Here is a 14,110-nt window from a genome sequence, read left to right as displayed (position 1 = left end):
TGCATGTAAGTCCCTGCTTCTGGATGTGATTCCTCTCCAGCTGGTTCTGGAGACCCGGGTTGAGAATGGCCACTTCTCCAGCTCTTTGTGCCAACCCAGCCTCTGCCCCTCCTCTGGCTGCCTGCCCTGATGTCCTACCATCCATTTACAAATTTGCAGTGTAAACAAAGAAGTCATATCCTTTTAAGTATCAGCTTTGGGGCATCACTTCACCTTTCCGTGCTTCAGTTTATGCCTCTTTACAAGGAGAGGAGGCTATGGTCCTTTCAGATAATAGTGTAGCATCTCCTCCCTTTAATTCTCCTGTGTGTTGGCCCCCCTCCCCACTCCCAGACTCACGACTTAGTCTGCCTACTTCTTGTCTCTCAAGTCAGTCTTTCTGCCTTCAGCAGAAGTCTGGCCTCCCCAGTTCTCATGGAGGATTGGGGCACTCTGTGCTAGCCTCCACGAACCGGCCCATATTACCTGAATTCTCTCTGGGTCACTGCCAAACCCAGGAGCAGAATGAGTCATTTGCTCTGCGGGCAATGGAACATGCCTGCATTTTCTCTAGGCCTCGCTGGATGGCAATTGGTAATGAATGCCTAGCGAAACGAGGGTGCATTCATGCATGTAACAAATCTAGAGAGAGTGGTTTGGGGGCAACATACAAACAAAAAAACCCATTCAGAATGGTGTCTTCTTTTGTGGTTTCCCCTAAGACTGGCACCAGGGGCCTCTGCTCCCCTTTCCCTATGCCTCCCTGCCACCAGCCACACCACCCTCCAGCTGTATTTCAAGCTCAGCAGGCTGCCTGATCCTGAGGGAAGCACCCAGCTTCAGCTGTAGGACCACCTTTCCTAAACCTGTCACTCTCCCTGCCTCCCCCTGAACTCCCACTTGTCCGCCAACATCAGGGCTCCAGGAGCTTCTACACTTCCACAGGCCCATTCACTGTGTCAAGCTCCTTAGCCCTGTCTCTCTTCGATTTTATAATCAGTGGGATCTGCGTCCCCTTCGCCACCCAACATAGGGGATAAGCACAAAAAAGGGACTCGAGAGAACTGACACTAGGTATATGATGTCCCGTGGCCACCTTCTCAAACCCTCCCCTTCAAAACCAAACAAAAACGGCAAACAGGAAACACTCATCTTTTAAAAATTACTCTATTATTATCAAATAGAACCACAGTATCCAAAAGGTAATTATAAAGTTCTATCCCCAACTAAGTGCCCCTGCACCGCCCCTCCCAGTGGCAGGCGGCCAAATCACTCCCCCCGTGCTGATTGGTTTCATCCATTTTATTGTCAAGGAAATTAACAGCCCGAAGGGGTTCCCCCAGGTCCAAGCTCTCCCCACCCCTGGAGCCCCGGTAAACACGGCAGCAAGGGACCTGGTCTCAGGACTCCTGTGTCCTTGGGAGGAGGGATGAAAGGAGAGGGGGGCTCAACAGCAAAGGGGCTGGGGGCTTCGGGGAGTGCCCTGGCCGCTGGGTTCAGGCCTCTGGGCAGGCAGGCTGGGCGGCGGCTCATTCACCTGTGTGGGTCCGCAGGTGGTACTTGAGCGACTGCTTGTAGCGGAAGCACTTTGCGCAGTGCGTGCAGGGATAGGGCCGCTCGCCTGTGTGGGCGCGCTGGTGCTCCAGCAGGTGATGCTTCTGCGTGAAGCGCTTGCCACACTCTGCGCAGTGGTAGGGCCGTTCGCCCGTGTGGATGCGCCGGTGCTCCAGCAGGTGGTGCTTGCGGATGAAGCTCTTGCCACACTCTGGACAGGAGTGCGGGCGCTCCCGGGAGTGCACGCGACAGTGGTTGGTGAGCTTGGACTTCTCGCTGAAGCTCTTCTCGCACTCGGGGCACTTGAAGGGCCGCTCGCCCGTGTGAGTCCGCTGGTGGCGCAGCAGGTGAGAAGGGCGGCTGAAGCTCTTGCCGCACAGACTGCAGATGAAGGAGACTTCGTGTTTGCCCGCATGCACACGCTGGTGGATGACCAGGCTGATGTGCAGGCGGAAGCTCTTCTTGCACTCCGGGCATGTATAGGGCCGCTCGCCCGTGTGCGTGATCTGGTGCTTGGTCAGGCTCGACTTGTGGCTGAAGCTGCTGTCGCACTCGGGGCATTTGTAGGGCTTGGGGCCGCCGCCACTGCCCGAGCTGGGCGACTTGGGGCGTGGCTTGAGCGTGTGCTTGGAAGCGAAGCCTGGCCCACGCTCAGGCGACACGTAGCCTCCACGGACGCGATGGATGCGCTGGTGCAGCGTGAGCTGCTGCTTGTGCCGAAAGCTGATCTCGCACTCGGAGCACTGGTAGGGCCCCTCCTTGATGTGGTTGCGCTGGTGGATGATGAGGTTGATCTTCAGCCGGAAGCTCTTGCCGCACTCCATGCAGGTGAAGGGCCGCTCTCCACGCCGGTTCCGCTGCTGCTGGCTTGAGGAGCTCCGATTGTCGCTCATGTGCCGGTCACCGTGGGACACGGGCGCCAGCCTCTTCACAGGGTTTCCTAGCTGCAGGGGTGGGGGGCTCTCCTCGCCCTCAGGGGACAGCTCTCCTGGCAGCGGGGTCTGGTACATGCTGGCACTGTATCTCCCGGACAGCTCCCCGAGGTCCTGCAAGTGCTGCGGCAGCTCGTCATCGTCCTCCTCCTCCTCTTCCTCCTCCTGTTCCTCGGTTTTGATCACGATCCCCTCTGCTCCAGACACAGGGAGGGAGGGACAGCAAGAAGACATTAGCTGCTGCCTAGCGCTGGTAACACGAATCTAGGTAAGCATCACTCCATCCTCACCAACAAGCATGGCACAAATATTGTCGCCCTAATTCCTTCCTTTGGGACAAGACTTTCCAATGCCCGTCACCTGTGATCCCCACAGCCACAGGGTTGGATAATTAACCAATATACCCATTTGGTTCAGGAATGAGCTCAGAACTTCTCTTGGAACTTTACGTAGGGGAAGCAGGGAAGATGGAGTTGCTGGTGCCCATTTCCCACATTGCTAGTAATCAGCAGGAAAGAACACCAGTATGAGTCCTGTTGAGAGGGCCCCCAGATCCAGGAGCTGAGGTTGGCATACATGTGAACCTACCAGTTATTCAAGCCCATAAACTAATTTTCCATTTAAGCTACTTAAGGACTGGGTTTCTTCCCCCTGTATCCAAAGGGTCTTGACTCATCAAGTTGTCACTGGGTCTCCTTTACCTGAACTCAGCTCAGCCCCACTGGCTACATCTTTTCTGACTAAACTGGAGATTGCTCCTCAGGTGCCTTTACTCAACCCGCCCCGCCCCCCCCCATGCCCTTCCCATGTCTCCAAATCGTGCCCATCAATTAACACGCAGCTTCAATCCTCTCTTCTACCTAAAACCTTCCCTGATCATCCCAACCTGCAGCCCTCAGCATGTGCTGGTGCACCTCCCCAGGACCAAGAACTTGGCCTTCCCCTGCAGCATCTCACCTGCACAGGTGGGTGGATGACTCACCTGCACAGTCAGGCTCTACAAACCCTGAAGCTGGGGTAGGGGGTTTCCTCTGCCTTTCCCACAAGCCCTGGTGTGAGTGCCACAAACACTCCCACTAATGGATGTCCCCCACTCCCACCCCGTCTGGTCCTTTAGGACCTAAGTAAGGCTGTGTTCCTGTGGCCCACGAGAATGTAAGTCCTAGAGAAAAGGAGTGGTCTCCCACACCTGTTTGAGTTTTCTCAAGTGCCTTGTACTTATTTGGCACTCCTTAAACACGGTTAATGGGGGATTCTATTTTTAGTCACACTGACCGACTTTGTGTGACCTGAGAAAGTCACTCACTTTTCTAATCCCACCTGTGAGATGGAAGATGCAATAACAGTCTGCATTTATGGAATTCTTAAAAGCAAACAGAGAACTTTTTCAAAGCACTTCATACCTATTCTCTCTTTCCATATTCACAATATCTTATCCCCATTTCACAGACATGGGGCATCCAAGACTGTAGATATCAAGCTGTGTTCCCAAGTGAAGTATATAAAGTCAGAACTTCCAGAGCTTGCAGTTTGGGACCCACCTACTCAATCCCCTCAACTGACAGAGAAACTGAAGCTGGCAGTGTCTGACTGGCAAGGTCTTGTAAGTTTATTAGTGACTGCTAGGCCATAGCACTTCCTACTACTCCTCTGAAGCCAAAAAAATGCAGTGTAATAGTCAGAACACAGATGTACTGAGCTCCATGAGACAACACTGCCTCAGTGCTGTCAGGATTCTTGACAGGAAGTAACCTAGAAGGTCCTAGGAACACAATGCTTAAAAGACAGGGAAGGAGGAAACAGCTTTCGAGGTTGGTAACTAGTTGCCCTGGTGTTTATCCAGGGTTGTTTGTGAAAGAGAGGGAAGTGTGGGCCTTGGAGGATTCAGACTCTCCAGCACATTTTATATTTATATATTTTATTTCAGAGAGGAAGGGAGAGGGAGAGAATCTCAATGATTCAGCATCAGAGTTGTTTTTTCTTAATGAAATAAGAATGGAACATCTGGCCCTAAAATTCATGGCTCAAAATCCCAAAAGGACTACTTAGTAATTTTCTAAGGTTCTACTAGAATTAGTGGGGACTGTTCAAAGGACAATCTGGAATTTCTATTATGAAGGTCTAATTTAGCATCTACTCACAATTTGCTTTGTGTCTTTCACTATTCTTTTGTGAAAGACAACACGGTATATTAAAAAGACTTTTGAAATAGCATGCAGTTATTTAAAAACTAGAGGCCCAGTGCACGACATTCGTGCACTGGGGGGGGGGGGTGTCCCTTAGCCTGGCCTGTGCCCTCTCGCAGTCCAGGACCCTTCGGGGGATGTCTTCCTTCTAGCTTAGGCCCACTCCCCATGGCCGGCAGTCTGACATCCCCCGAGGGGTCCTTAGTGCTGCTGCAGAGGCAAGAGAGGCTCCCGCTACTGCCGCTGCACTCACCAGCCATGAGCCCAGGTTCTGGCTGAGTGACACTCCCCCTGTGGGAGCATACTGACCACCAGGGGGCAGCTCCTGCATTGAGTGTCTGCCCCCTGGTGGTTAGTGCGTGTCATAGCGACCAGTCCTTTCATGGATTGGTCGATTTGCATATTAGCCTTTTATGGGGAGCACTGCTCAGCCAGAAGCCAGGCTCACGGCTGGCGAGCGCAGTGGTGGGAGCCTCTCCCGCCTCTGCAGCAGCGCTAAGCCAGCAGTCGGACATCTCCCAATGGCTTCTGGACTGTGAGAGGGTGCAGGCCAGGCTGAGGGATCCCCCCCGAGTGCACGAATTTTGTGCACTGGGCCTCTAGTATAGGCTAAGGAGCTAGGCCTGGCTGGTGTGGCTCAGTTGGTTGGAGCATCCTCTTATACACCAAAAGGTTGCAGGTTCGATTCCTGGTCAGGGCACATACCTAGGTAGCAGGTTTGATCTCCAATTGGAGCATGTATGGGAGGCAACCAATCAATTTTTCTCTTTCACATTGATGTTGCTCTCTTTTTCTCTCCTTCCTCCTTCCTCTCTCTACAATTAAAAATATATATACGTATATCTTTGGGTGAGGATAATAAAAAATGTTTAAAAAATAAAAATAAGGAACTAGATCCACATTTTTTGACCAAGGATGTCCACATTTTATTAGGTGCAAAAAGGCAAACTGCAGAGGAATCATCTACAGATAAAATGAAAAAACTTTTAAAAATCAACATAATACTTTAAAAAACCTAACTAAAAAGCCCTGGCCAGGTAACTCAGTTGGTTAGTGTCATCTGATATGCCAAAGTTGTGGGTTTGATCTCCGGTCAGGGCACATATGAGAAGCAACCAATTAATGCATGAATAGGGGAACAACAAATCAATGTTTCTCTCTCTCTCTCTCAACTCAATGAATAAAAACTGGAAAATAAATAAATAGAAAATGGATGTGGACATATTTCTAAATATAAAGAATATGTAAATTGCTATGATGGTTGACTTTCACACATAATCAAATTATCCAAACCTAAGTGAGTTCTACGAAAAATTCAAGGAACATACTTAGTTCCTATCTTATACATTACTTTCAGAATATAGAGAAAAGAGCAAAAGCTTTCCAGATCATTTGTTAAGTCTACTACAATACTGTTTCTAATATAGATGAGAATGATTCAAGAAAACTTCAGGTTCATTTTATTTATGAATGTAGTTATAAAGCTCCTGTATAAAATAGCTAACTAGGTCTAATAATGTGTTTAAGAAAGACACCATCATGATCAGGTAGGGCTTCTTCTTAGGAATGCATGGATGGTTGGTTCAGCATCAGAAAATGACCACAAAAGATGTCCTGGGATGAGGCTGTGCAAGCCCACTTCTCTACTGTTCTCCTTGGACTCACAAGTTTGCAGAATGGTGACCCTGAAATTTTATAATTAAACAAAAATGATGCCTAGATTCTACTACAAAAAGCACAGTCAGTTTTTTTTGTTTTTAAAAAAATATATTTTATTGATTTTTTACAGAGAGGAAGAGAGAGGGATAGAGAGTCAGAAACATCGATGAGAGAGAAACATCCATCAGCTGCCTCTTGCACACCCCCTACTGGGGATGTGCCCGCAACCAAGGTACATGCCCTTGACCAGAATTGAACCTGGGACCCTTGAGTCCGCAGGCCGACGCTCTATCCACTGAGCCAAACCGGTTTCGGCCAGTCAGTTGTTTTAAAACACGTGCTCTCGCCCAGCCAGTGTCGCTCTGTGGTTGAGCGTCTACCTATGAACCAGGAGTTCTCAGTTCAATTCCAATTCAGGGTACATGCCCAGGTTGCGGGCTTGACCTCCTGTAGGGGGCGTGCAGGAGGCAGCCAATCAATGATTCTCATCATTGATGATTCTCTCTCTCTCTTCCTCTCTGAAATAAAATATCCTATATAATAAAAGGCTAATATGCAAATTGACGAAACAGCAGAACAACTGGTCGCTATGATGTGCACTGACCACCAGGGGGCAGATGCTCAATGCAGGAGCTGCCCCCGGAGCCAGACGCCAGGCTCACAGCTAGCGAGCACAGTGGCAGTGTTGGGAGCCTCTCTTGCCTCCGCGGCAGTTGGACATCCCCCCAGGGATCCCAGATTGTGAGAGGGTGCAGACTGGGCTGAGGGAGCCCCCCCCCCCCAGTGCACAAATTTCATAGGTGGACATCCCCCTCAGGGCTCCCGGACTACAAGAGGGTGCAGGCCAGGCTGAGGGACCCCCCCCCCGCCCCCCAGTGCATGAATTTTGTGCACCGGGCCTCTAGTCTATACATATAAAACCTAAGTGACCGAACAACTGAACCACCGAACCACCAGTCGACCAATCGCTATGATATGCACTGACTACCAGGGGGCAGACACTCAACGTAGGAGCTGCCCCCTGGTGGTCAGTGTGCTCCCACAGTGGGAGCGCCGCTCAGCTGACCGACGGGCGCCAGACGCCAGGCTCACGTCTGACAAGCGCAGCTGCTGCGGTGCAAGCCTCTCCCGCCTCCGTGGCAGCACTACTGGCGGCAGCATTCGCAGCGGGGCCAGGATAAGTGGGAGTGGCTCCTCCCCAGCTGCCTGCCGCTTCACGCACTACTACATCCCTCGGGGGATGTCGGACTGCCAGTTTCGGCCTGATCCCCACAGGCCAGGCCTCCTTCGGAAATCGGGCGGACCAGCAGCCTGACATCCCCTGAGGGGTCCCGGATTGTGAGAGGGCGCAGGCCAGGCTGGGGGACCCCACCGGTGCATGAATCCGTGCACCGGGCCTCTAGTATATATATAAAATGTGCTCTGGCCCTAGCCAGTTTGGTTCAGTGTTTAGAGAGTCGGTCCTTGGACTAAAGGGTCCTGGGCACATGCAGAAGGCAGCCAATTGATGTGTCTCTCTCACATCGATATTTCTTTCTCTTCCCCTTCCTTACACTCTCTCTAAAAATCAATGAAAAAAAGATCTTGAGGTGAGGATTAACAAAACAAAACAAAAAAAGTGCTCTCCAAGGGTTGAAATTTTCAAGTCAGGTGAGAGATCTAGTGTGACATAAGAACAATCAGGGACATGTCAGCACAGGGAAGTTTTAGCTTTGCCACTCTCTTGGCCAATTCATTTGACCTTCTCCTGCCTGTAGAAGGAGGGATCCTGCCTGCCCTAGTATTTGGCTTTAACACCTCTTCCCTAGCCCAGAGACAGATGTTCATAAACCCTGAGGCAGGAAGCTTGTACCTGATGTTGTGCTTGGTTTCTGTCACACCTGTCGAACCATCAGTGTCCCTGCCCCGACTGACCTGTGCAGTTTCTCTGCTGCACCAGCATCTGCTTGAGCTCGCTGAACTCGCCGGAGCCTTCTGTGGACTCCTCCAACATGTTTTCCTGCTCCTGCATGTCCAGATCTGGCTGCTCTCCACACGGGTCACCCAGCTCTGAGTCCTGGAAGCCATGTTCTTCCACCTGTCCCATCAGGGGCTCCGGTGTCTCCAAGCTCTCTGAGCCCTCGTCGTTGGTCTGCACCTCAATCTTAATCACGATGCCGTCATGGGCTGAGAGAAGGTGGAGTGGTGGGGAAGGAGGACAGAAGAACCCAGAACACGTTCATTCTACCTGCCCTAGAATTTACATTTCAAAAACTCTTATATTTCCTGAAGAAATGTAATACTAAGTTGGCATTGATTAGACATAGAAATTTCTGGACACATTGCCCTGACTCTTTTTAAAACTTGCCTATAAGTCTGAAGACTAATTTCAAATGTCATTACCTACACAGGCATCATTTTACATAAAGAGGATTATGGCATACTTTTTTGTCCTTTAGTACAGTATTTTTTCCCTTTTAATTTGCTTTCCTCTTCCCCTCATTTCCCATTTCATAGTTATGACCTTCCCAGGTAACCCTGTAACTAACCTAGTACCTTTCTTTACAGGTAGGCTAATGCATTCCTTTTGAATATTACAAACACACTATCATGAGAATGATACTGTAATGTCTTCAACTAGTCCCTTACTAAAGAACATTCACTTTTTCTTCCCAGTCTTTTGCCATGATGAACCATACTGCAATAAACATTTATTTATATCTCTAACTACAAAATTGCAGTTTTATTTCTATGAGAGTCACAGGAGTGTAATGCAAAGCCAAGAGGTGTATTTTTAATTCTGATGAATGTCATCAGACTGCTTTTCAACAAGGCTGTGACAATTCAGATTTCTACCAGCCCAGCAAGAGAACATACTTTCCCCACGTCCCTGCCAGCAACAGACACCATGTACTTTTAACTTTCCTCAGATGGGTATAAAGTGATAACTTTTGATACTTTAATTCCATGTCCCTAAGTTTATCTAAATATCATTTATTAGCCTTTTAGATTTGATTCTATGCCAATCGTGTTCTGCTCAATTTTTAAGAGTTCTTAGATTTCTGTGTTAAAGATAACCCATTTGCTCTTATCACATTTCAAATACTTCCTCTAAATCTATCATTTGTCTGCTGACTCTGTTGCCTTCTACCACACATATTCCTTAAAGTTTTCATATTGTTGAATGTGTCCCTCTTTCTCTTTATGGCTCCTGAGTTTTTTGCATTAGTTAAGAGGGTTTGCCCTATCCTAGATGGTTCATCTGGTCTCCTAGATTTTGTTTTAAATTATTTTTGTTAGTTTCCCAGTTTCTTCTTTTTTAAAAAAAATATAGTTTTATTGATTTCAGAGAGGAAGGGAGAGGGAGAGATAGAAACATCAATGATGAGAGAGAATCGATTGGTTGCCTCCTGCACACCCCCCTGGGGATCAAGCCCGCAATCTGGGCATGTGCCTTGACCAGGAATCGAACCGTGACCTCCTGGTTCATAGGTCGATGCTCAACCACTGAGCCATGCTGCCGGGCTGGTCTCCTAGATTTTATTCCAAGGTTTCTGTTGTTTAACTATGTACACTTAAGTCTTTACTGCACCTGAAATTTATTTTTGTTTTGTGTATGGTGTGAGGTAGAGGTTCCACTTTATTTTCTTCCCTCTGAGTTGTGCCAACATAAACCCCCTTACAGGCTGAACATCACTTTGTTAATTGAGGAAATTATAAATGTATAATGCATAAACATACCTGTTCTTTCATTGAATGTTTACTCAACAGATATTTATTGAGCACAAACTATGCAGTGTTCTAGTGACTTGGGATACACTGGTGAACAAAGCAGAGCTCCCTGCATCATATAACCTACATAAGGCAATAAAAATAACCAATAAGTTCTATGGTACGTTAGAAGGTGGTAAGTACTGTGGAAAAAAGAGAAGAATTTATGCCACAGCCCGTCTGGCTCAGTGGATAGAGCATCGCCTGCAGACAGAAAGGTCCCAGGTTCAATTCCGGTCAAGGGCACGTACCTCGGTTGCAGGCTCCTTCCAGGACCGGGCCCTGGTGGGGACATGTGCAGGAGGCAACCAATTGATGTGTTTCTCTCACATTGATATTTCTCTATTTCCCTCTCTCTTCCACTCTCTCTAAAAATCAATAGGAAAATATCCTCGGATGAGTAGAAAGACAGAAAGACAGGAAGAAAGAAGCCAGAAAACCAGTGGACAAGGCTGACAGTCCCTGCCTCCCCGAAGCCTCCTCTTTATTCTTCTGCCAAATGCTCTCCTCACTCACAGGTCAAGTGGACCACATCACTGAGAAAGCGGGCCAACCAAGTATACTCTTAACCATACCTGATGAACTCAAACTGGGTTCCTTCTGATGTTTGGAAATCCTTTGCTTCCCCTCTGATTGACCAACTAAGTCCATTTGGGAGTAGACAGAATATAAAGCAGCTCTAATATTCCCAGGTTGCATGCCGTCCCCCAGCCTTAAATGTAGACTGTGGCTTCTTTCCTCCAGAACTGAGTTTCCAAAGATCTCTTCTCACTGTCCAAAGTCATCAGTGTCCTATTCTCTATCCAAACTTACCTCTTGGACTTGCCCCTGATCTAGCTCAAGGTCACCATCTCGAACCCACCCCCTGCCCCCCAATCTCAGATAAAGCAGTGTCTCTCCTCTCTCCTAAGTCCTCTTCTTGCTTCCTTAGTTCTGCCCATGTTTTCCCCTGGAACTGTGTGTGCTGCATGAGCTGTGTCCCTTTCTTCTCTGTCCTCAATCCTCCTCTCTGCAGTAAATCCAGCATGACTCCAGCATTAGAAAAAGATCTTCCTGGCAAACTCCTTAAAATATTTTTGCTGCTAGCCTCCTCCCTAAATGTTTTTAAAACTATGTATCCTCTGCATCTTTTTGAATAAACATATGAAATGCTTCAGTAACTGCAAAAGATGTCATTTCTGGAGTATTGTAAATATTGATATTTTAAAATAAACTCTTCTATCACCCTTTAATGTCACCAATGGAATCTAAGAATTCCAGCAATTTAAAACCCACCATTCTTCACTTAAAAAACACACCAACAAGTTCTTCTTTGATAGTTGCAATTTTTATATATCATTCCTTTCCACCTTGAACTTCTATTTCCATTCCCACTTTACCCACAGAATTTTATCCTAATAGAAAACATTTTCATGCTTAGAAGCCTTTTACTGATCACCTCATCTACCACTCTGCCACAAAAATGTGTATGTAAATTGAAAGATTAATTTTGCTTTTATTTCTAATAACCACAGGGCTCTAAGTGTTCATTTTTTTTTCTCCCTGGCTTAAGTTACCTTTACTTATTACAACAGTAGGAAGATAAACAATTATTCAAGATAGAAAACAATAAAAAAAAACTGGTTGGAAAAGTATCTTACAAGGATGGATAGGGATTTTTTTCTCCAATTAGTTAATTTATCTGAGAGTGAATATTCTCATTGTTCGAATGAGACCGAGTTCAGAATCCAAGCTATTTCAATTTTTCATTTCTATATATAAAAGCTCTAGGAAAGTTCATTTAGATAGATACATAGATGGGCTGGCAGGAGCTTTGTTAGGGAATCATCACTCTCTTCTTTGAATTTCTGAATTATAATTCTATGAAAGCACCTGGTGAACATATCAAAAATTGTTTTCAATGACCTATTAGCTGACAACTTAGTTTCTCTCTCAATTTTGTTAAAAGCAAAGTATTGGAAATTATCTCACTTGCAAGAGAATTTGCCACCTAGGCCCCAAAGCATGAACTTCTAGTCATGTACCCCAACATTTAGGATTGTTTCTTTGTTTTGTGACCCAGAGGGCTTTGGATACTTAAGTGAAATGCTCCATGATAGGGTAGAGATGGGTGGAAGGTACCTGTGTGTTTTTTTTAATTGCGGGGGATACAGTAGACAAGGACCAGCATTTCAGGGGTTGCCTGTGCTGTGCACTCTAGCTGATGGGTTTTATGAATGAGAACAGATGGACTAAAGACCCAGAAATTGAACCTTCAATGCCATCTGTTATGTCTCTTTTGGACCTTGTACCATCAGGGCATGGGTATCCCAGCTTGAAGATCACTGCCTTCCAACACCTGCCCCTACTTCAAGACCCTCCTCCAACGTTTCCTTCTCTACCAAACCTCTCACAGTGCTTTCAGGGAGCACAGCTGTGCTCTTCTCTGAACTCCTAGTACTCTTCTATTCCTCAGTATGATCTTTAATTCTTTTCCTCTTAAAACATGTATTTACATACTTTCACCCCCTCCCATTTGGTAGGTAGTAGAGAAACCAGTTGTTTCTCCCCCAAAAGGTCTCCCACCCAAACAACTTTTGAAAGAGTATTGATAACCAACTTGCAATTATAAGTAGTAATTTGTTCTCCTATTGAAAAAATGAACTGAAGACACATACATTGTGGGAATATAGTTTATCCAAAGGTAGCTTTTCAAAAAGTTTTAAAGCCCGGCTGGTGTTGCTCAGTGGTTGAGCGTTGATCTATGAACCAGGAGGTCACAGTTCGATTCCCAGTCAGAGCATATGCCTGGGTTGTGGGCTTGATTCCCTGTAGGGGCGTGCAGGAGGCAGCCAATCAATGATTCTCCCTCACCATTGATGATTCTCTCTGAAATCAATACAAATATATTAATAAATAAATAAATACATAAACAAACAAATGGATTAGAGACAACTGGCTTCCTAGAAGGAAAAAAGCTTCATATATTTCATATCAAAATTAATTACTAATGAATCCAAAATTTAAACATAAATAATAAAATCTACTAGTATTAGAAAAAAGCACAGCCCTTCCTCTCTCTTCCCCTCCTTCTTTCTTTTTTTTTTCCTTCCTTTCTTTTTTTTGACTTGAGCTGAGGAACCGGCTATTCCTAGACATCAGGGACCTCAGTTATCCGTTCTGGGAGCTGTCTAGTCAGTCATCCAAACATATTTGATGTACCCAACCCATATTAACTGTAATTTTTTGGAAACTATTTTTGTAGTTTTGCCTTGATATTGTTTGGCTATAGGAAACATTTAATTTATGATTTATCTGTAATCACGTTTCTTCATAAGAACTTTCATGAGATTGGAAAAATCTGATAAATTGTTTTCAAATGCATTAAATATTTGTGAACACTAAATTTAATAATTAATGAATCTGGTATATGGTTCAAGTTGTAAACATTTAATTAAACAGTAATTTATAGTTTGCAATTTTATTTTTGTTTTCTGGAACAAAATATATTTTATTCCATGTTTCAAATATCTTTATAGAATTTGAAAAGCACATAGGTGCAAGGCCTGTGATCGTAATGTTTACTGAGTAAAATGGGCCAAGTAAGTATTTCTACATTTGATACAAAACCCAGACACCATAAAGAAAATTACTGGTAAATCTGAATACATAGAAACTTAAAATTGATAAATTTGAACACATAAAAATGTAAGACAGCTATACTACACACAAATACTATACAAAGTTAAAGCATAAACTTGGGAGCATGTTCAAATACATAAAACAGAGAAGAGCTGCCCTGGCTGGTGTGGCTCAATTAGTTGAATGTCATCCCAGGCACTGAGAGGTTGCTGGTTCCATTCCAGGTTATGGCACATGCCCAGGTTGCGGGCTCAATCCCCAATAGGGGCTGTGTAGGAGGCAACTGATTGATGTTTCTCTCACTCATCAACGTTTCTCTCTCCCCCTCCCTTCCTCTCTCTAAAATCAATAAAAACATATTTTAAAAGAGTAGAGCTACTATCTTTAATATTTAAGAAGCTTTTACAAATCAATAATAAAAAAATCAAT

At 45.9% G+C, this 14,110-nt stretch overlaps 1 protein-coding gene across 2 annotated transcripts in view; it reads right to left on the bottom strand.

The window, feature by feature from the left end:
- Positions 1-645: 645 nt before the first annotated feature.
- ZNF777 (zinc finger protein 777) overlaps positions 646-14,110 on the bottom strand; it is a 30,665-nt gene continuing 17,200 nt past the window's right edge. For both annotated transcript variants that reach the window (XM_079786066.1, XM_079786065.1), the window contains exons 5-6: positions 8,225-8,476; positions 646-2,659 (exon numbers count right to left, since the gene is read on the bottom strand). In XM_079786066.1, the coding sequence (XP_079642192.1) occupies positions 1,509-2,659; positions 8,225-8,476 (1,403 nt within the window). In that variant the 3' untranslated portion in view covers positions 646-1,508. The remainder of the gene's footprint in view (positions 2,660-8,224; positions 8,477-14,110) is intronic.

This window comes from Cnephaeus nilssonii, assembly GCF_951640355.1.
Source record: "Cnephaeus nilssonii genome assembly, chromosome: 12".
In the NCBI taxonomy this organism is placed as follows: domain Eukaryota; kingdom Metazoa; phylum Chordata; class Mammalia; order Chiroptera; family Vespertilionidae; genus Cnephaeus; species Cnephaeus nilssonii.
Note: the sequence above shows the minus strand (reverse complement) of the source record. Positions and strands in the feature narration are given on the sequence as shown.